The 23,881-nt window shown below is 41.2% G+C and overlaps 1 protein-coding gene across 1 annotated transcript in view; it reads left to right on the top strand.

Annotated features, from left to right (window-relative positions):
• The window catches only part of HYDIN (HYDIN axonemal central pair apparatus protein), a 595,027-nt gene that overhangs the window by 351,473 nt on the left and 219,673 nt on the right, over positions 1-23,881 (top strand). The window contains 4 exon segments of the mRNA XM_053719498.1: positions 3,511-3,716; positions 3,834-4,016; positions 7,472-7,591; positions 18,870-19,029. Of these exon segments, the coding sequence (XP_053575473.1) occupies positions 3,511-3,716; positions 3,834-4,016; positions 7,472-7,591; positions 18,870-19,029 (669 nt within the window).

Raw genomic sequence — 23,881 nt, 5'->3', positions numbered from 1 at the left:
ATCTGCCGCCCCCAACGTCGCCTCCACCTACCTACAATTATTAACCCCTAATCTGCCGACCGGACCTCACCGCCACTATAATAAATGTATTAACCCCTAATCCGCCTCACTCCCGCCTCAATAACCCTATAATAAATAGTATTAACCCCTAATCTGCCCTCCCTAACATCGCCGACACCTAACTTCAAGTATTAACCCCTTATCTGCCGACCGGACCTCACCGCTACTCTAATAAATTTTTTAACCCCTAAAGCTAAGTCTAACCCTAACCCTAACACCCCCCTAAGTTAAATATAATTTAAATCTAACGAAATACATTAACTCTTATTAAATAAATTATTCCTATTTAAAGCTAAATACTACCTGTAAAATAAACCCTTATATAGCTACAATATATATTATAATTATATTGTAGCTATTTTAGGGTTTATATTTATTTTACAGGCAACTTTGTATTTATTTTAACCAGGTACAATAGCTATTAAATAGTTAATAACTATTTAATAGCTACCTAGTTAAAATAATTACAAAATTACCTGTAAAATAAATCCTAACCTAAGTTACAATTAAACCTAACACTACACTATCAATAAATTAATTAAATAAAATACCTACAATTATCTACAATTAAACCTAACACTACACTATCAATAAATAAATTAAATAAAATACCTACAAATAAATACAATTAAATAAACTAACTAAAGTACAAAAAATAAAAAAATTATTTACAAACATAATAAAAATATTACAACAATTTTAAGCTAATTACACCTACTCTAAGCCCCCTAATAAAATAACAAAGCCGCCAAAAATAAAAAAATGCCCTACCCCTATTCTAAAATTAAAATAGAAAAGCTCTTTTACCTTACCAGCCCTTAAAAGGGCCTTTTGCGGGGCATACCCCAAAGAATTCAGCTCTTTTGCCTGTAAAAAAAACATACAATACCCCCCCAACATTACAACCCACCACCCACATACCCCTAATCTAACCCAAACCCCCCTTAAATAAACCTAACACTAAGCCCCTGAAGATCTTCCTACCTTGTCTTCACCATGCCAGGTATCACCGATCTCTCCAGGCTCCGAAATCTTCATCCAAGCCCAAGCGGGGGCTGGAGATCCATCATCCGGCTGAAGTCTTCTATCAAGCGACGGCTGAAGAGGTCCAGAAGAGGCTCCAAAGTCTTCATGCTATCCGGGCAGAAGAGTAGATCCGGACTGGCAACCATCTTCTTCCAAACGGTGACAAGCGGCTCCATGTTGAAGACCTCCGGCGCGGATCCATCCTCTTCTTGCGACGTCCTAAGTCCGAATGAAGGTTCCTTTAAATGACAGTCATCCAGATGGCGTCCCCTCGAATTCCGATTGCATGATAGGATTCTATCAGCCAATCGGAATTAAGGTAGGGAAAATCTGATTTGGCTGATTGAATCAGCCAATCAGATTGAGCTCGCATCCTATTGGCTGTTCCGATCAGCCAATAGAATGCAAGCTCAATCTGATTGGCTGATTGGATCAGCCAATCGGATTGAACTTGAATCTGATTGGCTGATTCCATCAGCCAATCAGATTTTTTCCTACCTTAATTCCGATTGGCTGATAGAATCCTATCAGCCAATCGGAATTCGAGGGACGCCATTTTGGATGGACGTCATTTAAAGGAACCTTCATTCGGACTTAAGGACGTCGCCAAGAAGAGGATGGATCCGCGCCGGAGGTCTTCAACATGGAGCCGCTTGTCACGCTTGGAAGAAGATGGTTGCTGGTCCGGATCTACTCTTCTGCCCGGATAGCATGAAGACTTTGGAGCCTCTTCTGGACCTCTTCAGCCGTCGCTTGATAGAAGACTTCAGCGGATGATGGATCTCCAGCCCCCGCTTGGGCTTGGATGAAGATTTCGGAGCCTGGAGCGATCGGTGATACCTGGCATGGTGAAGACAAGGTAGGAAGATCTTCAGGGGCTTAGTGTTAGGTTTATTTAAGGGGGGTTTGGTTAGATTTTAATTTTAGAATAGGGTAGGGCATTTTTTTTATTTTGGGGGGCTTTGTTATTTTATTAGGGGGCTTAGAGTAGGTGTAAATAGCTTAAAATTGTTGTAATATTTTTTATTATGTTTGTAATTAATTTTTTTATTTTTTTGTAACTTAGCTTTTTTTATTTTTTGTACTTTAGTTAGTTTATTTAATTGTATTTATTTGTAGGTATTTTATTTAATTTATTTATTGATAGTGTAGTGTTAGGTTTAATTGTAGATAATTGTAGGTATTTTATTTAAATAATTTATTGATAGTGTAGTGTTAGGTTTAATTGTAACTTAGGTTAGGATTTATTTTACCAGGTAATTTTGTAATTATTTTAACTAGGTAGCTATTAAATAGTTCTTAACTATTTAATAGCTATTGTACCTGGTTAAAATAAATACAAAGTTGCCTGTAAAATAAATATAAATCCTAAAATAGCTACAATATAATTATTATTTAATTGGTAGCTACATTTTGAGTTTATTTTACAGGTAAGTATTTAGCTTTAACTAGGAATAATTTTATTTAATAAGAGTTAATTTATTTCGTTAGATTTAAATTATATTAACTTAGGGGGGGTGTTAGGGTTAGACTTAGCTTTAGGGGTTTAAAAAAATTTATTAGAGTAGAGGTGAGGTACCGGTCGGCAGATTAGGGGTTAATACTTGAAGTTAGGTGTCGGCGATGTTAGGGAGGGCAGATTAGGGGTTAATACTATTTATTATAGGGTTAGTGAGGCGGATTAGGGGTTAATCCATTTATTATAGTATCGGTGAGGTCCGGTCGGCAGATTAGGGGTTAATAATTGTAGGTAGGTGGAGGCGACGTTGTGGGGGGCAGATTAGGGGTTAATAAATATAATATAGGGGTCGGCGGTGTTATGGGCAGCAGATTAGGGGTACATAGGGATAATGTAGGTTTGCGGCGGGTGTACGGAGCGGCAGATTAGGGGTTAATATTAATATGCAGGGGTCAGCGATAGCGGGGGCGGCAGATTAGAGGTTAATAAGTGTAAGGTTAGGGGTGTTTAGACTCGGGGTACATGTTAGGGTGTAAGGTGCAGACTTAGGAAGTGTTTCCCCATAGGAAACAATGGGGCTGCGTTAGGAGCTTAACGCTGCTTTTTTGCAGGTGTTAGGTTTTTTTTCAGCTCAAACTGCCCCATTGTTTCCTATGGGGGAATTGTGCACGAGCACGTTTTTGAAGCTGGCCGCGTCCATAAGCACCGCTGGTATCGAGAGTTGCAGTGGCGGTAAATTATGCTCTACGCTCCTTTTTTGGAGCCTAACGCACTGAAAACGCAGCCATTCTGTGAACTCTAAATACCAGCGGTATTTAAAAGGTGCAAGGAAAAAAAAAGCATGCTTTAGCTACGCGGGTCGTTACCGACAAAACTCTAAATCTAGCCGTTTGTGTCTTGTATAAAAAGAGTAATCTGTAAGTAAATAATTATAATTAACTGTTATGAGTATTCTTTAACCATAGGAGGAGCAAGTGACACCCACTAAAAGTCGAAGTAGGAAGGAAAAGACCGCAGATACAGGACGTGAAAGTAGACGCCGTTCTGGCTCTGACCGCAAGAAACAACAGAATCTTGAAAGCCGCTCATCACCTCCTGGAACAACGACTCCTCTTTCTGATCTCGATCAGGGTAGTAGTATTGGAGATGCCCCACAGGAGAAGTTGATAAAGTGAGTTTGCTTATATTTCTATACAATTTTCTCATTCTTTGTTATTTATTTCTTTATTTGTTATATTTTCAAAATATAAACTGTACGTCTTTGTCTCTTGATACTTTTTTTTTCCAGGCTGGGTATATTTCGATGGGTAGTTCCTGCAGGGGGAGAAGTGCCCCTAAGAATTCATTTTGCATCAAATTCTGTTGGTAACTTTGACCAGACCCTAAACTTTGAACTTTTAGGAACCCATCGTAGGTATCAACTGTATTGTCGTGGAGTGTGTGCTTTTCCTGCTATTTGCTCCAACCCCAAGTAAGATTTCATTAAGAAGTAACTTAATATGAGATTGCAGTGAGTTCTTGTATTTATAAAGATTTGTACAAAAAAGCAATTAATAAGTAACATTAGAAAATGCAAATGGTTACTTTTTTGTTGGCGTGATGAACATACAAATTTTAACAGATGTTAACTGTCCTTATTGTTAAAGTGATGGTAAATCCTAGCATTTTTTAAACACTGGGATTTACCAGTGCTACAAATAAAGGGGACTTTCAGTCATGAAGTATTAAATACTTAATGCTGAATGTTTCTTCATTTGCCTGCAGCGTGAGCTCCTTAGGCCGCCCACGGCAGAACGCTATTTTTTCAATGAGGTGACTTTCCACCTCTTAGCCAATAGCTGTGCGATCCAGTTGGCATTATGCTGGATAGCTAGCACACTATTGGTTAACATCACCTCATTGATAAAATAGCATTCTGTTGTGGGTGGCGTGAGGTGCTCAAGGCGGCATATGCTGCATGCAAGTAAAGGAACTTTCAGCATGAAGTTTTTTTATACTTCATGACTGAAAGTCCCCTTTATTTGTTGCACTGGTAAATCCTAGTTTTTCTCAAACACTAAGATTTACCATCACTTTAACCTTTCCTAACAATTTAGAGGGACAGTAAACTGATGGGCACAACTACAGTAGCAGGGTTACTAATCACCATGCTATTGTTTTTCCTACTGCACCTGCAGCTCTCTTTAAAACCATTCTCTTATTTTATTCTCTGACAATACGTGGCAGTGGCCAGTATGAGCACCTTTAATGGGTTAATATATGAGAATGACTTTGAAGAGAGTAAAAACACATGGTGAGTAGTAAACAAGCAATTTAATGTCCCTTTTAATGACTTACAAGGACAAAACTTAAAGTCCACCAAGATACAAACATGTACTGGCACATATATACTGAAGCTGACACACATGCAAACTTATGTAGTACAAAGGGTACAGAATGACGCACACACTGTGACAAAAGCAAACACACTCGGACATGTGTGCATAGGTAATACAGAAATGTTTTGCTTCCATTAAAGTACTGTTAAACTCATAGGGGCTTATTTAGCAAAGTGTCAACTATGTTGCATTCGCCGGCATCAATACGCTCGCTTAACATCGCCAAACATCGCGGCTGCGGATCTCAATACGCTCTCCTTATTTATAAAAAAAAAGCCGTCAAAAACACGCACACCAAGTACGGGGTGATGAGCATCGGACTGTTGTTAACTAGCAGTCATCGATCTCACGTCTATTCGGCTTTTTCCCAACTTTATTTATACCATTTCACTAAACGCCGCAAAGAGGCAGCCTGGATGAAGACTTCTTGCTGCCTGGATGATGACTTCGCCGGCTGGATGGATCCTTCAAGCGGGGCTTTAATAACTGTAAGTGGATCGTCGGGGTTAGTGTTCGGTTTTTTTAAGGGTTTTTTGGGTGGGTTTTATTTTTAGATTAGGGTCTGGGCCGTAAAAGAGCTAAATGCTCTTTTAAGGGCAATGCCCATACAAATGCCCTTTTCAGGGCAATGGGTAGCTTAGGTTATTTTAGATAGTTTTTTTATTTGGGGGTTGGTTGGGTGGTGGGTTTTACTGTTGGGAGGGTGTTTGCTAGGTAAATGAGCTGTTATCTTTGGGCAATGCCCCACAAAAGACCCTTTTAAGGGCCATTGGTAGTTTATTGTAGGCTATTATTTTGGGGAGGCTTTTTTATTTTGATAGGGATAGGGCTATTAGATTAGGTGTAAAAAAAATGTTTTTGATAATTTTGTTTGTTATTTTTCGTAATTTAGTGTTTGTTTGTTTTTGTAACTTAGTTTTTTTTTTTTTGGTAATTTAGGACTTTGTAATAATGTTTAATTGTATATTTAAATAATTTTAGTAGGGTTAGGTTTTTTTAATATGTAATTTAGTTTATTTAATTGGTAGTTTAATTTAATTGTAGTATAATAGTTAGGGTAGGTTAATTAATAGTTTAAAATTTGTTTATTTTAATTCTACAGGTAAGTTTTAATTTAAGACAGGGATGTTGTAATTTTAATTTAAAGTTAAGGGGTTGTTAGGTTTAGGGGTTAATAGCTTAATTTAGTTTTTTGCGATGTGGGGGGCTGACTGTTTAGGGGTTAATAGGTTTAGTTAGTGGTGGTGATGTGGGAGGCCAGAGGTTTAGGGGTTAATAAGTTTATTTAGTGGTGGCGGTGTTGGGGAGCGGTGGAATAGGGGTTAATAACATTATGTAGGTGGCGGCGATGTCGGGGGCGGCAGATTAGGGGTGTTTAGACTTGGGGTTTATGTTAGGGTGTTAGGTGTAAACGTAACTTTTTTTCTACCATATAAATCAATAGGGTATGCTTCATTCTCTTGTAGCATCGAACATAAGCCTTAGTTGCTTTCATACTCCCATTGATTTCTATGGCATCCGCGACCTCAAGGGTGGCGGATTGAAAACCAGGTAGGATGTGTCAGAAAAGACGCGAGCGTACCTGTTAAAAGTTTGATAAATGGGTAAAGTGTCAAATAGAGCTGAATGTGTATTTGGAACATCTGTAATGACGTAAGCATCAATCTGCGTCGGATTGAGATTGCGAGATTGTATGTTACATCACAAATTTCAACATTTGTCGATCTTGAGGCTTTGATAACTAGGTCGGATAAATCTCACAACAATTACGATGCAGAATTCCAGCGTATTTTCAGTTGACACTTTGATAAATAGGCCCCACAGCGTATATCAGCGAATAGCCATTGCACTGCAAAAGATTTTAAAATCATGTAACATTCTAATTTTGTTATCACTCATTACCAGTTCCAGTTCTTTTTTGTTCCTAGTCTTCTTTGTTGTGGCCAATAAGGGACAATATGTTAATTATATATTGCGGCATTTTATTTTAATTAATTAAACATTTTGGACTAGATTACAAGTGGAGCGCTAATTTAATGTTCCCCTGTAAAAAAAAACAGCCATTAAAAGTGGCTGGTTAATGCTACAGCGAGTCTGGGCAGTAGAAAGTTCATCCTGTCCTTTTTAAAATTGTCTTTTAATCCTTCACCTGTTACATAGATTGTCAAAAACACGACTTAGCCATTTATCACATAAACACATTATAACAAAAATAAAATTAAAAAAATTAAAAATAAACTACGTTTCGCATTAAAAAGTGTAGACCAGGGCTTTCTGCATTTAGTCCTACTTGTTTGGGAAGACTAAAATATGAATGCATTTGACCCTTTTTTAGCTTAAAGTAGAATTCCTGGCTATAATGCAAAACATTTTACTAGGACAGTGAAGTAATATTTATGATCAGTTAATTTAGCAGGCATGCTACACAATTATTTTTCTAATTAAGATATGTTCTCACTGAAAAAGTTGGTAACCCACTAAAGAGGATCATTTATTTGCTAGTAGCACAGGTTTGTGATTTATTAACATATAAGTTGTTTACTTTTAGGGTTGTTTTCCCTCATCGCAAAAAGGAAGCTAAACCTGATGAGATTGTGCACAAGAAGTTTGTCATGAGCGCTGGAACCTTTGATTTTGGGCCACTCTTTTGCGGTAAAAGTAGAGATAAGTGAGTTGTGCTATAAACCTTCCAAAAAGTAATTGACTGCTTTTCAGACGTCTACAATAAGATCATTATACTATTGTGCCTGAAAATATGCTTTTAATTTAAATGCATTAATGCCCAGCTATGAACCTCAAACACAAAGGGCGAGTTTACATAGTCTGTGTTAACATTGCAAAATGTTAATCAGTTTTTCTGGTGCAAAGTGATATTGTCCTCCATTGTTCACTAACTTACATATTTACTTGTTCTGTTGTATGAATTTATCAGGTAAGCATAAATAATGTTTTCCGCAGGTATTTTAACTGCTATTGACTGCCCCAATATGATTAACACTTGCAATGTAAACTTGACAGGAGTATTTCTTTCATAAAGGTGGTGAGAGTCCACAATCCATTACTCCTGGAAATAATAATCCTGGCTACTAGGAGGAGGCAAAGATCACAAATCTCCAAGAGCCCTTAAAAACCCTTCCACCTTACTGGAAACTAGTCTTTGCCTTCTCAGGAGGAAGGTGAAGAAGTAAGGTGCTCAAGATGTTTGTGAGAAGAGTGCTCAGACCAATTTCCCCTCAGAGAGCTACAGAGGGATTTCTTTGGAGTATGGATAGTGGCACAAGAACACCCTATGGGAGTTAGTCACAGGCCTTCCACAGGTGTTGCAGGGACCGGTCTCTAGCCTCCTCCTGTTGGTTCCTCTGCTGTCATGCGTACAGCACTGGATTGGCTATGTACTGGAAGCAGTTTCTGCTGCTTATAGTAAGTCCAATAGTATTGGTACCTATTAGGTAATTGTGGGGGTTGTTGTTGACACCTGCTTAGCCTGTAGGCTATTTGTAGGTACTCACTCACTCATTTGTAGGTCTCTCATAGCCTGGGGACAATTATGTCAGACATTTTTGGTTGGGCATACAAGCACCTTATTTCACCTTATTGTATGCCTTGAGGTGTGTTAAGTATTTATGTTAGTGGGTGCCGGCTTCTTCTTTCACACTTATTTTTGGTTAGCACGCATCAGTTTGTACGTGGGATAACTTGTTTGTAGGCATCTGTATTTTTTGTTAGTGCTCTTACTTGGTTAGCCCACATTGGCTTATGCGCATGTCGGCATTTGTTTCACGCCTTTACATAGCGTATGTCAGCTTATGCATGTTTTTTTTTTTTTTTTAAAAGCTTTTATTCTTTTACGTGTGTCGTGCACGCACCAGTAGGTGTGCTATTTAACGTTTACGTTACGTGTTTTTAACATGTATGATTGGCCTGTCATCGGGTTAGCACTCATCTGATGCTGTGTGGAGATTTAAGGCTCCTGAAGTTTTTTTAAGCCTCTGGTTAGGGGGTAAGATTTCATTACTTCCAAGAGCTGCTTTATTTGGGTTTAAGGTTGCTTTACAAATCCTACCTTTATTGCTATATTTAAATGATTGTCTGTATTTTGATTTTCTCATTGCCTGCCTGTTATTTTCCTTTTCATTATGGAGCATGTTGATCCTGCCCCCTCTTCTGTTTTTACTAGTACCCCAGAAGCTAGATCCTCTGAATATTTTCCTACTAATATAAAGTGTATATTTTGCAAGCTGGTTGATGTAATCCCCACTGCTCAGCTTTGCAAATCATGTACGGACCATCTTATGCATTCTAAACAGTCTAATGCTGCTTTTGCTTCTAAGGGTATCTGTCCTCCCTCTGTTTGTTCTACTCAAAGGAGTTCTTCAGATTTTGCTCCAGGATTTTGAAGATTTTGTATGATCTACTATATCTGAGATGTTGGTAGTTTCTGATAATCCTACTATCTGATTTGAGTTAGTATAAGTATGTTAAGATGAATGTTTTTCTGATTTATCTTCTGAGGTTGAAGTGTTTTCAGATGATCAAGTCAGTCTCAGATCAGGAAACTGAATCTTCCTATTTTTTGTTTAAACTTGTACTCCATTCTCTTTTAAGAGAAGTTTTATGTACTTTAGGGGTTCAAGATTCTAAGGTACTTGAAGATAAGTTTATTAAATAGCTGGATTTATTTTAAAACCCTCTGTTAAGTATTTACAGTTTCTAAAGCTATCTCTAAGATAATTTTGAAAGAGTGGTCTAGGCCTGGTATCCCTTTTAATCCTGCTCAAAGAATTAAAAGGAAGTTTAATGTGCCTGCTTCTAATTTAGAGCTTTGGGAAACTATTCCTAAAGTAAATGGGGCTATTTCTACTTTGGCTAAACGTACTACTATTCCTCTGGAGGATAGTACCTCTTTTAGAGACCCCATGGATGGGAAATTAGAGTCTTTTCATAGAAAGTCCTTTCTCTTGTTAAGTGTATCCAGTCCACGGATCATCCATTACTTATGGGATATTCTCCTTCCCAACAGGAAGTTGCAAGAGGATCACCCACAGTAGAGCTGCTATATAGCTCCTCCCCTAACTGCCATACCCAGTCATTCTCTTGCAACCCTCAACAAAGATGGAGGTCGTAAGAGGAGAGTGGTGTTTTATACTTAGTTTATTTCTTCAATCAAAAGTTTGTTATTTTTAAATGGTACCGGAGTGTGCTGTTTATCTCAGGCAGTATTTAGAAGAGAATCTGCCTGCATTTTCTATGATCTTAGCAGAAGTAACTAAGATCCATGGCTGTTCTCACATATTCTGAGGAGTGAGGTAACTTCAGAGAGGGAATGGCGTGCAGGTTTTCCTGCAATAAGGTATGTGCAGTTAATATTTTTCTAGGGATGGAATTTGCTAGAAAATGCTGCTTATACCGGATTAATGTAAGTAAAGCCTTAAATGCAGTGATAGCTACTGGTATCAGGCTTATTAATAGAGATGCATACTCTTATAAAAATGTAATATAAAACGTTTGCTGGCATGTTAATCGTTTTTATATATGTTTGGTGACAAAACTTAATTGGGGCCTAGTTTTTTTCCACATGGCTGGTTTGATTTCTGCCTAGAGACAGTTTCCTGAAGCTTTCCACTGTTGCAATATGAGTGGGAAGGGCCTATTTTAGTGCTTTTCTGTGCAGATAAAAATACTGACAGAGACATTCAGCTTCCCTCTGCATGATACAGGACATCTCTGAAGGGCTCAAAAGGCTTCAAAGTCGTGTTTGAGGAGGGTAACAATCACAGTAGACTGTGGCAGTTGTTGTGACTGTGTTTAAAAAACGTTTTTGTCATTTATTATTCTGTTTTTGTTATTAAGGGATTAATCATCCATTTGCAAGTGGGTGCAATGCTCTGCTGACTTGTTACATACACTGTAAAAATTTTGTTAGTGTAACTGCCTTTTTTCACTGTTATTTCACATTTTGTCAAAATTTGTTTCTCTTAAAGGCACAGTAACGTTTTTTATATTGCTTGTTAACTTGCTTTAAAGTGTTTTCCAAGCTTGCTAGTCTCATTGCTAGTCTGTACAAACATGTCTGAAACAGAGGATACTTGTTCATTATGTTTAAAAGCCATGGTGGAGCCCCATAGGAGAATGTGTACTAAATGTATTGATTTCACCTTAAACAGTAAAGATCAGTCTTTATCTATAAAAGAATTGTCACCAGAGGGGTCTGTCAAGGGGGAAGTTATGCCGACTAACTCTCCCCACGTGTCGGACCCTTCGCCTCCCGCTCAAGGGACGCACGCTAATATGGCGCCAAGTACATCAGGGACGCCCATAGCGATTACTTTGCAGGACATGGCTGCAATCATGAATACTACCCTGTCAGAGGTATTATCCAGATTGCCTGAATTGAGAGGCAAGCGCGATAGTTCTGGGGTTAGACGAGATACAGAGCGCGTAGATGCTGTAAGAGCCATGTCTGATACTGCGTCACAATATGCAGAACCTGAGGACGGAGAGCTTCAGTCTGTGGGTGACGTCTCTGATTCGGGGAGACCTGATTCAGAGATTTCTAATTTTAAATTTAAGCTTGAGAACCTCCGTGTATTGCTTGGGGAGGTATTAGCTGCTCTGAATGACTGTGACACAATTGCAGTGCCAGAGAAATTGTGTAGGCTGGATAAATACTATGCAGTGCCGGTGAGTACTGATGTTTTTCCAATACCTAAAAGGCTTACAGAAATTATTAGTAAGGAGTGGGATAGGCCCGGTGTGCCCTTTTCCCCACCTCCTATATTTAGAAAAATGTTTCCAATAGATGCCACTACACGGGACTTATGGCAGACTGTCCCTAAGGTGGAGGGAGCAGTTTCTACTTTAGCAAAGCGTACCACTATCCCGGTTGAGGACAGTTGTGCTTTTTCAGATCCAATGGATAAAAAATTAGAGGGTTACCTTAAGAAAATGTTTATTCAACAAGGTTTTATTTTACAGCCCCTTGCATACATTGCGCCTGTCACTGCTGCGGCGGCATTCTGGTTTGAGGCCCTGGAAGAGGCCATCCATACAGCTCCATTGACTGAAATTGTTGACAAGCTTAGAACTCTTAAGCTAGCTGACTCATTTGTTTCTGATGCCATTGTTCATTTGACTAAACTAACGGCTAAGAATTCTGGATTCGCCATCCAGGCGCCTAGGGCGCTATGGCTCAAATCATGGTCAGCTGATGTGACTTCAAAGTCTAAATTACTCAACATTCCTTTCAAGGGGCAGACCTTATTCAGTCTGGTTTGAAAGAAATTATTGCTGACATTACTGGAGGTAAGGGTCATACCCTTCCTCAGGACAGGGCCAAATCAAAGGCCAAACAGTCTAATTTTCGTGCCTTTCGAAATTCCAAGGCAGGTGCAGCATCAACTTCCTCTGCTTCAAGACAAGAGGGAACTTTTGCTCAATCTAAGCAGGCCTGGAAACCTAACCAGTCCTGGAACAAAGGCAAGCAGGCCAGAAAGCCTGCTGCTGCCTCTAAGACAGCATGAAGGAACGGCCCCCTATCCGGCGACGGATCTAGTAGGGGGGCAGACTTTTTCTCTTCGCCCAGGCGTGGGCAAGAGATGTTCAGGATCCCTGGGCGTTGGAGATCATATCTCAGGGATATCTTCTGGACTTCAAAGCTTCCCCTCCACAAGGGAGATTTCATCTTTCCAGGTTATCTGCAAATCAGATAAAGAAAGAGGCATTCCTACGCTGTGTGCAAGACCTCCTAGTAATGGGAGTGATCCATCCAGTTCAGCGGACGGAACAAGGACAGGGTTTTTATTCAAATCTGTTTGTGGTTCCCAAAAAGAGGGAACCTTCAGACCAATTTTGGATCTAAAGATCTTAAACAAATTCCTCAGAGTTCCTTCTTTCAAAATGGAAACTATTCGGACCATCCTACCCATGATCCAAGAGGGTCAGTACATGACCACAGTGGACTTAAAGGATGCCTACCTTCACATACCGATTCACAAAGATCATCATCGGTTCCTAAGGTTTGCCTTTCTAGACAGGTATTACCAATTTGTAGCTCTTCCCTTCGGGTTGGCTACAGCCCAGAGAATCTTTACGAAGGTTCTGGGCTCACTTCTGGCGGTTCTAAGACCGCGAGGCATAGCGGTGGCTCCGTATCTAGACGACATCCTGATACAGGCGTCAAGCTTTCAAATTGCCAAGTCTCATACAGAGATAGTTCTGGCATTTCTGAGATCGCACGGGTGGAAAGTGAACTCACAAGAGTCTCCTTCTTAGGGACTCTTATAGATTCTGTAGAGATGAAAATTTACCTGACGGAGTCCAGGTTATCAAAGCTTCTAAATGCTTGCCGTATTCTTCATTCCATTCCGCGCCCTTCGGTGGCTCAGTGTATGGAGGTGATCGGCTTAATGGTAGCGGCAATGGACATAGTGCAATTTGCGCAACTACATCTCAGACCGCTGCAATTATGCATGCTAAGTCAGTGGAATGGGGATTACACAGATTTGTCCACTCTGCTAAATCTGGATCAAGAGACCAGAGATTCTCTTCTCTGGTGGTTGTCTCGGGTCCACCTGTCCGAGGGTATGACCTTTCGCAGGCCAGATTGGACAATTGTAACAACAGATGCCAGCCTTATAGGTTGGGGTGCAGTCTGGAACTCCCTGAAGGCACAGGGATCGTGGACTCAGGAGGAGAAACTCCTTCCGATAAATATTCTGGAGTTAAGAGCAATATTCAATGCTCTTCTGGCTTGGCCTCAGTTAGCAACACTGAGGTTCATCAGATTTCAGTCGGACAATATCACGACTGTGGCTTACATCAACCATCAAGGGGGAACCAGGAGTTCCCTAGCGATGTTAGAAGTCTCAAAAATAATTTGCTGGGCAGAGACTCACTCTTGCCACCTGTCAGCAATCCATATCCCAGGCGTGGAGAACTGGGAGGCGGATTTTCTAAGTCGTCAGACTTTTCACCCGGGGGAGTGGGAACTCCATCCGGAGGTGTTTGCTCAATTGATTCATCGTTGGGGCAAACCAGAGTTGGATCTTATGGCGTCTCGCCAGAACGCCAAGCTTCCTTGTTACGGATCCAGGTCCAGGGACCCAGAAGCGACGCTGATAGATGCTCTAGCAGCGCCTTGGTTCTTCAACCTGGCTTATGTGTTTCCACCGTTTCCTCTGCTCCCTCGACTGATTGCCAAAATCAAACAGGAGAGAGCATCGGTGATTCTAATAGCGCCTGCGTGGCCACGCAGGACCTGGTATGCAGACCTAGTGGACATGTCATCCTTTCCACCATGGACTCTGCCTCTAAGACAGGACCTTCTGATACAAGGTCCTTTCAATCATCCAAATCTAATTTCTCTGAGACTGACTGCATGGAGATTGAACGCTTGATTCTATCAAAGCGTGGCTTCTCCGAGTCAGTCATTGATACCTTAATACAGGCACGAAAGCCTGTTACCAGGAAAATCTATCACAAGATATGGCGTATATATCTTTACTGGTGTGAATCCAAGAATTACTCATGGAGTAAGGTTAGGATTCCTAGGATATTGTCCTTTCTCCAAGAGGGTTTGGACAAAGGATTATCAGCTAGTTCCTTAAAGGGACAGATTTCTGCTCTCTGTTCTTTTGCACAAGCGTCTGGCAGAAGTTCCAGACGTCCAGGCATTTTGTCAGGCTTTGGTTAGAATTAAGCCTGTGTTTAAACCTGTTGCTCCCCCATGGAGCTTAAACTTGGTTCTTAAAGTTCTTCAAGGAGTTCCGTTTGAACCCCTTCATTCCATTGATATTAAGCTTTTATTTTGGAAAGTTCTGTTTTTGATGGCTATTTCCTCGGCTCAGAGAGTCTCTGAGCTATCTGCCTTACAATGTGATTCTCCTTATCTGATTTTTCATGCAGATAAGGTAGTTCTGCGTACCAAACCTGGGTTTTTACCTAAGGTGGTTTCTAACAAGAATATCAATCAAGAGATTGTTGTTCCATCATTGTGTCCTAATCCTTCTTCAAAGAAGGAACGTCTTTTACATAATCTGGACGTAGTCCGTGCCTTGAAGTTTTACTTACAAGCTACTTAAGATTTTCGTCAAACATCTTCCCTGTTTGTCGTTTATTCTGGACAGAGGAGAGGTCAAAAAGCTTCGGCAACCTCTCTTTCCTTTTGGCTTCGGAGTATTATACGCCTAGCCTATGAGACTGCTGGACAGTCCCATAAGTAATGGATGATCCGTGGACTGGATACACTTAACAAGAGAAAACATAATTTATGCTTACCTGATAAATTTATTTCTCTTGTAGTGTATCCAGTCCACGGCCCGCCCTGTCATTTTAAGGCAGGTCTAAAATTTAATTAATACAGTCACCACTGCACCCTATGGTTTCTCCTTTCTCTGTTTGTTTCGGTCGAATGACTGGATATGGCAGTTAGGGGAGGAGCTATATAGCAGCTCTGCTGTGGGTGATCCTCTTGCAACTTCCTGTTGGGAAGGAGAATATCCCATAAGTTATGGATGATCCGTGGACTGGATACACTACAAGAGAAATAAATTTATCAGGTAAGCATAAATTATGTTTTTTTGCAAGAAGGTTTTCTTTTTAGGCCAGCAATTAGTATTGCTTGTGTTGCAGCAGCCTCTATCCTTTGGTGTGGGGGTTTATCTGAGCAACTCTATGAGGATTCTGCTAGTGAAGAGTTTTCCAAACAATTGAAGACAGCTAATGTTTTAATTTGTGATGCTGTTGTTGATATTATTAAGATAAATATGGCTCTAGCAGTTTTGACTAGGAAGGCCTTGTGGTTTAAATCATGGTCTGCTGACATGGTTTCTAAATCTAGACTTCTGTCTCTTCATTTTAAAAGAAAGGTGTTGTTTGGGTCTGGTCTGGATGACATCATTTCTCTGGTAACTGGGGGAAAGGAGCTTTTCTCCCTAAGGATAAGAAGTCTAAGAGTAAATCTAGGGCTTCTAAACATTTTTGTTTCTTTCAGTAATCTAAAAACCAGAAATCCTCCATCTTTTTACAGGAGCAGGGTCCTTTTCGTTTGTCCTGGAAGCCAAACCATAATTGGAACATATCTAAACAGTCCAAAAAGCCTGATTCCACTACCATGCCTGCAGTGGCGTCACTAGGGTTGGTGTCACCCGGTGCGGTAAGTCATGGTGTCACCCCCCCCCCCCCAAAAGCAGACACACACAAAAACACAGGCAAACACACATACAAACACTCAGACACACTTAAAAACATACTCAGATGCACACACAAACACTCGGAAACACACTCGGAAACACACTCAGACACACACACAAAAACACACACACAAAAACACTGAGACACACAAAAACTCAGACACACAAAAACTCAGACACACACATACAAAATATGTAAACTGCACTGCATTAATTATGAAGCTCATGCCTAGAGCTGCTCCCTGGCTCAGCAGAACATCAAATGAAAGATAAACAGAGCACTCTAAAATAAATCACTGAAGAAAAGGTTTAGGCGCACAAACTATGAAAATTCTGCTCTCTGACTCTGTTCCAAGTCTGTCAGTGCACAGCCCTGGGCCGCATGTCACTGAGCAGTGAGCACAGATAGGCAGGCAGGTTTAGGCTAGCAGCGCAACTTTGCAAGCCCCACGGCACACCCACAACATTCATAGTGAAATTGGGCAGGGGAGGAGCAAAGTACAAACAAGCAAAAGCAGCCGGGAAAACTATTTGTTGAAATTGCAGCACTGGCTCAAGGGGCAAAAAAATTGTGTGTCTACAACCTCCCCAGTCCCACTAATGTTCACAAATGCCAGCCTCTAATAAAATAATCTATGCATCTCAACATTGTATCATTGTATTTCTTTGAATTTCAATAAAAAAGGGTGTCACCCGGGTGCGGCCCGCCCCTCCTAGTGACGCCACTGCATGCCTGCATGAAGTTGCGGGTCCCGAATCAGATCTTCTGGTAGGGGGCAGATAATGCCCTTTTCAGGGGACTTGGTTTCATTCTGTTCAAGATCCTTGGGTTCTGAAAATTATTTCCCAAGGATACTGAAAAGGTCTCAGGTCAAGTTCCAAGGAATCCTGTAAAGGCAAGAGCCTTTTTTCAGTTGATTTTATATCAGGAATCTATGAGTGTAATATTTCAAGTTCCAAAATTGGAACATGGTTTCTATTCCATCCTCTTTATTGTTACCAAGAAAGAAGGAACTTGCAGACCTTTTCTGGATTTGAAAACGTTAAACAGATGTGTAGATGTCCAGTTGTCATCTGTGGCCTCTTCCTCTGCATCACAATCTTTTGTCTCAAGGTCCATTTGTTCATCAGAATCTAAAATCTCTAAACTTGATGTCTTGGATATTGAACACATAGTTTTCACAAGAAAATTGCTACATTTCCTGATATTCAGAATTTTGTTCAGGCCTTAGTTAGGATTAAGCCTGTGACTAAACCAATTTCTCCTCTTCGGAGTCTTAGTTTGGTTTTAATAATTCTGAGCCTCCTTATCTTGTTTTTCATCAATATAAGGCAGTTTTGAGAACTAAATTTGACTTTTTGCCTAAAGTGGTTTCTCACTTCTTTGCGTCCTAATCGAAAGAATTCTAAGCAGAGCCTTTTCCATAATTTGGATGTGGTCAGAGTTTTGAAGTTCTATTTATAGGCTACTAAAGGTTTTAGACAAACTTCTAGCTTGTTTGTTAATTTTCCAGGTTCAAGAAAGGGTCAGAAGGCTACTGCCATTTTGTTAGCCTCTTGGTTGAAGCTTTTGATTCAAACAGCTTAATTGGAGGTATTCCCAGATCAGTTGCTACGTCTTGGGCAGGTCAAATTTGGAAGGCAGCTACTTAGTCTTCCTTACATTCTTTTTTCTAAATTCTACTATTTTGATATTTTGCTTCTTCTGAAGCAGCTTTTGGTACTAAAGTCCCTCAGGCAGCTGTTTCTGGGCATTAAATATTTTTGTATTCATTTTTCTGCATTAAAAATCAAACAAACTAATCATCCAATGTATTTGGAATAGAATGTCTGGTCCCGCCCAGAGTACTAGTGGACTCCATGGCTTGCGTATTGTTTCCCAGGAGTAATAGATCATGGACTCTCACTACCTTTATGAAAGTAAACATAATTTATGCTTACCCGATTAAATTAATTTCTTTCATGGTGATGAGAGTCTATGAGCCCCATCACTATTATTTTGTGTTGTGATAGTTTTTTCCAGTTAGTTTCCAGTAAGGTGGGAGGAGCTCTAAGGGCTATTGGACCTTTGGGATCTTTGCCTTCTCCTAGTGCCTCCTCAGGTAAGCATAAATGACATTTTCTGACAGATTTTATAGTGTTTTATAGTTGGGGTTTTATGTTTTGTGTTTACACAAATCCTCTTTATTACATGCTAAACTTTGAGTATCCCTGCATTTTCCATATGTCTAATAGCTGTGTTATACCGTAATATTTAAATTTGCCCACAATGCTAGATGTAGTTTAAAATAGGCCATTTGGAATGTCATGCATAGCAAAAGTGTCTGTGTAGACAAGCTGGCTAAAATACTATTAAAGGGACATGAAACCCAAATGTTTTCGCTCATGATCCTAATAGATAGATAGATATCTAATTTGATTCATTTTCTTGGTATCTTTTTTAGAAGGAGCAGTAATGCACTACTGGGAGCTAGCTCAAAGCCAATGAAAAGTAGCAATATGTGTAGCCACCAATCAGCAGCTTGTGAGCCTACCTAGGTATACTTTTCAACAAAGAATACAAACCAAACAAAGTTGTATGCTCTATCTGAATAATAAAATAAAAAAATGGGTTTCATGTTCTGTTAATGGAGTATTTGCTATGGTCCTGTGGACACCCTCAGTACTATAAAAGAAACTTTCTTGTTGATGGAATTTCAGAGGAATATTATTGAGGTACAAGGTTGATGTATTGTATTTTGTGGATGATCTCAACAGATACAAAGCAGGCCAATATCCTGAAAATATGGAGAAAATAACTATACACAATGCGTCCCCCATGGAGTCAGAGGTCACATTCTGCTTCCAGCATGATGTTAAGGCAGTAACATTTATTCTGGACCCACCAGCCATGACCCTGAAACCCAACGAAAAGCAGGTGAACATATAATGTTAACGTTTAGATATTATTTGTGTTTAATTTACTTCACTGTTGTACTTTTTGTCTAGTGAATATCTTTTAAACATATCTGCTGCATCCTTATTTTTATTTACATTATTTCAATTTCATTTCTCTATTTTTATTTTCAATAATGTATGTGTATAAATATTTGTACCTGCTTTTCAATATTCTGTTTCATTCTATTTGTGGATTTTGTATTTCTTTCTCAGTTACTTATTTTTGAATTTTGACTGAAATATACTGTTAACAGCATAACTTAAAGGGAATTTAATTGATTAATGAATTTGAATTAAATATTTACACTGATTAAAATTAAAGTGACATGAAACTCAATTTTTTTGTCATGATTCAGATAGAGCATACAATTGGAAATAGCTTTCCAATTTACTTCTTTTGATCAAATTCACTTAACATGTTTTGTATCCTTTATTGAAGGTGCATCAATGTGTCATGCTCAGCAGAGTGGGTTCAGGGGCTTGGAACTCATGTAATAGTGTCATACTTAGTCCCCATCTTGTGCACTAAAAAATGCCAGTGGAGTAGGCTTCTTTGCGGAACTATCGCTTTTAGTACTTTAGCTTTAGTACTGAAGCAGGATACCGGTGCTTGGCAGATGCCCTTTGCAGGTTGTGGGTACTAAAGCAGGATACTGGTGCTTGGCAGATGCCCTCTGCACTGTAGGGCGTGGGTACTGGAGCAGTATAGCAGTGCTTGGCAGATGCCCTTCTGCAGGGCTAGGGTGCCGAAGCAGGATACTGGGTGCTTGGCAGATGCCTTCTGCAGGGCTAGGGTACTGCAACAGAATACCCCATGCTTGGCAGGTGCCCTTCTGCAGGGCTAGGTACTGAAGCTGGATACCGGTGTAGAGATACAGGATACATTGGTTCTTGTGACTGGCTGATGATAAGAGAATAGTCTGAAGACTTGCCAAGGGTCAGATACACGAAATCAGTCCATTCAGTCACCAAACACAGGGAGTATCTGGAAGAGTAGTCAGAAAACAAGCCAAGTTCTGTTTACCAGAAGAAACTGTCCAACCCTTTCGCCTAAACACAGGGGAGATCCAAAAGAGAGGTCAGGAGACAAGCTGGGTACAGGAGCCATAAGGATGAACCAGAATAACTTGGTATACAGGCACAGGTCAGAGGCTCAAACAGAGTGTAAACTACAATGTCAGGCAGGGAGTGGTCTATGAGGCTGCCTTTTATAGCAGCGCTGATAAGTACATGCAGGTGGAGCCAGAGAGCTAGTCAGGAGGTTGGCAGAGAAGTGCCAGAATTTATTTTGTCTCTTATAGAGGGTTGTACTCTTCGGCATGGGACAGGAGTTTTAAGTAATCCTGTCAGTCTCTCAGTGAGGGCTTGGATGAAAGTTAGAGTCTGGAGATGCAGGAAGAGTCTTTCTACGAAACCATCCCGACTCATGTTAAGAGCTCCTCAAGCAATCGTCGTTGTCGTAACTTCGCTCCGCTGCCTGCTTTCTTCTCTCAAGTCCATGGCGGAGGCGATGCTACTATCCGTCACACTTGAAGGGCCGTTTTCCTGTTCACCACGGCGTAGATTCCGGTAAGATATGTTTCATTTTACTTTCTTTATGAATGTACTGTAATACAAATTTGTCCCAAGAGGTTACCACCTTGCGGGTCTAACTTAACATAAGGGTCTCAAGTGAGTCTCCTTTAGTATCTTGGAATCAAGGGTCAATATCTCCTGAGGGGGGGGTTATTGAACAGGGGGGGTTTATAATCATGTTTGTTATGTGATTCAACCTGCTAATGTGTGGTGTTTACGGGGTCTCGTGGTTGGGACATTGAGGCCTTTGAAGTGACGCAACCTTATGGTTGGCATGCTTTTTTGGACTATATGGTTCACCTTGTGGTCGGGCGGTGGTTATGCCCTGTCTTCCATTTCCGCATTCCTGACCGTGTGGTGAAGAGAAAATCTAGTCCGCAGGGTCTGGTCATAGGAGATGGTGAGTGCCCCAGCCATTGTGGGTGTCAGGTGCTGTTTTTGTTTTACTTCTTTAGTTCATATTTGCATATCCTATATCCAGTTATGGAGATTCTGATGCTGAGACTGTTTTAATTTCAGATTCAGATTCTGCGTCCCGGTGAAGAATCTGGATTGGCCTCGTTGACACATGTCAAACAGTTTGTTCTGTATGCCATATGAGAGCGCCTTCTTCCTCGGGCTCGGGGAATCAAGGACAGCTGAGGCCATCCGCCCTATGGGGGGTCCCGTCCTCCGAGGGCGAGTTCCCCTACCGTTCCATACTTCTACACTGCGGGGTAACCCAGTTTATGATTATCCTCCATGCAGGGCGGTCGTGTTCCCCCCGGAGGTTTGCAGCACATTTTTACTTCCACATTTTTTTGGCGATTATTCGTCTGCAGAGTCAGACGTTTATGCAACGGTTGGCTCGTCGTGCCCTATTGTCCCCTGGGTCTACCCACCTTGAGGAGGCCTGTACAGTTCCCTGCGGTGTAACTGTCCCTGAGATTTGTGCCTTTCATTATAGAGTGGCGCGTCTTTGCGTCTTACGTCAGACATGTGTTTTCAGTTATTAAATGATCATATCCTTCTCTGATACAGGAATTTTCAGTCTGCTTCGAATGGTGCACCTCATTAGACATGTGGGGGATGATGTAATCTCCTGACTGTTCTTTTTTGATATCCTTCCCAGTTGTTTGGAGATTAGGGCTCGTTTGGCTGGTCCTGCGGTAGGCCTATTTTCTTATTGGGCGTTAACATACGGGTTGCCTTATATTTTCTTTTTATCCGAGTAGGATGTCTTTTAATTTGTTTATTATTTTCCTTCAGGAATCTTAAACTGGGATCGATACTCGCTGTTACTTCTGTGGAAGTGTTTTTGGGGACATGTTAGTCCTATGTTTTTCTGTTTTCCCTTCTTCCCTTCTGAGGGTTCAGTTCTGTCTTGTGACTGTTCAGACACGTGGCCCCGTTCTGATTGGCTGGTCCGGTCGAGGTGCCGAGTGCCCATGTTATCATTTGTTTTACATTCAACTAAGCATTCTAGAGAACCTGTGGGTCTACAAGGCAGGAACGATTGTATCAGTCCTTATTGCCTTCAATTTGGATGACTGGTTCAGTGGAGTTTCCACTGCATCATTTTCTATGGCGTCTGGTATTGTGGGGCCCTACTGTTCCTCTCCCACGTGGTGGAGAGTTGGAGGGCTTAGCGCCTTCTTCCCGCCGAGTGAGCGGTTTGGCCTTTTTCTTTTGAGGCTCGAGGATTGTCATTGGACTTGGTCCTCAGCAGCTAGTAGTTTGAAGGGTAGTTCGGCTGCCTTGCAGCCATGGGGTTGCAGAATGTAACCAGCTGCAGCTATTGCACATCGAGTGTGTACTGTCTAGCTGTTTTTCTGAAACTTTTTGGTTTTCTTTGTTGTCCTCCATGTTAGGTCTCCCTTTAGGGGCCTGGGAGAGTTTTGTCCTTGTTAGGGACACTGGGCATGGTCTCCTTGGGTTTGCTTCGGGTTCCTCCCAGAAACGGGGTTGGTTTGTGCCCCTTTCTCCTTGTGATCATTCCGCTTGTACGGAGGGGATGTGGAGACGACCTTGGCTCGAGTGGTTTTGATGCCTTATTGTCCTGAGGCGGTTAGTGAGTCTAGAAGCTCTAGCATCATTGTACGACTTTACCGCCTTGGCTCCTTGGAGAGTGGGACTTCAGCAGGGGGTGGTCTCCTTCCTTAGGTCGGGACTTGCGCGTTTTTTCTCGTTAGCCGGGTTGATCTATCTGGATATTGCATTAGTATCCCCTGTGGTCTGGGTTGTTATTCAGACGGGGTGTTAAGTTTGCGGGGTTTTGTTTGTCTAAACAGTTGGGGGTTCATGACCTGTTCCGGTTGCTTGGGTTTCATTCAACATTTTCCCTTATGGATCCCGTTGTGGGTTGTTACCGGACCTTTAGGCTCCAGGGTTGGTTCGGGGTTCCCCAGTTCCTGGAAATTTGGGCTTTGTCCTTTTACTCTGATTTCTTGACCTGGTTGGCTAGGTTTTCTGAGTGTCGTTACTCGTTGGGCTTGTGTTGCACCTTAGACCATTTCCCTTGGTCAGCTTGCTGTAGTATCCATTGAATTCACTGCTCTGCAGGTGAATGGACTTGCAGTGTCACTGCTGCTACTATTGCACATTGGTTGCCTGTTAGCAGGCTAGTTTTTAGGGGAATCACTTTCAACAGGGCTTTTGAGTTGGGGATTGATCTCTCCTTTAACCTGTGGTTGTGGAAGGTGCTGCCTGTTAGCCTTTTCCCCTTCTTGGGTGAGAGCTTAGTCTCCTTTTTATGGAGATGTGGTCCTTTTCTTAAGGCTTCTCCTGGTTCAGGAGTTGGGACCTGTGAGTTTCCCTAGCTGAGAGGGATTTTCTCTCTGGGTTACATTCCATTTGGAGTGTCAAAGACTAAGTTGGACCTTTTTGCTAGATCCTTTGGATCTACGGCCCTGTTGTCTGTTTTAAGGAGTCGGGTTGCACCCGTGCTCTGTTGGATTGGCTGTGGCCATTCTTCCGCTTGTTTTTGAGCTGGTTTTGGGGTTCTTCTGTTCTCCTGTTTCAGACCTGCTGTTGCTGGGGCTGGTCCGGCTGGCAGTGGGTTCTGAGAGACAATGTCATCTTCAGGATCTAGGTGGGCATAGTAGCTAGCTGGCTCCCTAAGCTTACAAGCAGAGTGACTAGGATTGCTCCACCTCAGATTTGGGGTGTCACTTCTCTTTCTTGGGGGACCTCGTGAAGGTTATGATTCCCCCTTTTTTGGAAGACCTGTGGGTAGGTCTAGCGGCTTGGATTGCCTAGAGTGTGCCCTCTGTCTGGGA

This window comes from Bombina bombina, chromosome 1 (genome assembly GCF_027579735.1).
Source record: "Bombina bombina isolate aBomBom1 chromosome 1, aBomBom1.pri, whole genome shotgun sequence".
NCBI classification, from domain to species: domain Eukaryota; kingdom Metazoa; phylum Chordata; class Amphibia; order Anura; family Bombinatoridae; genus Bombina; species Bombina bombina.
The sequence above is the reverse complement of the archived record's forward strand: the minus strand, read 5'-3'. Positions and strand labels throughout refer to the sequence as shown.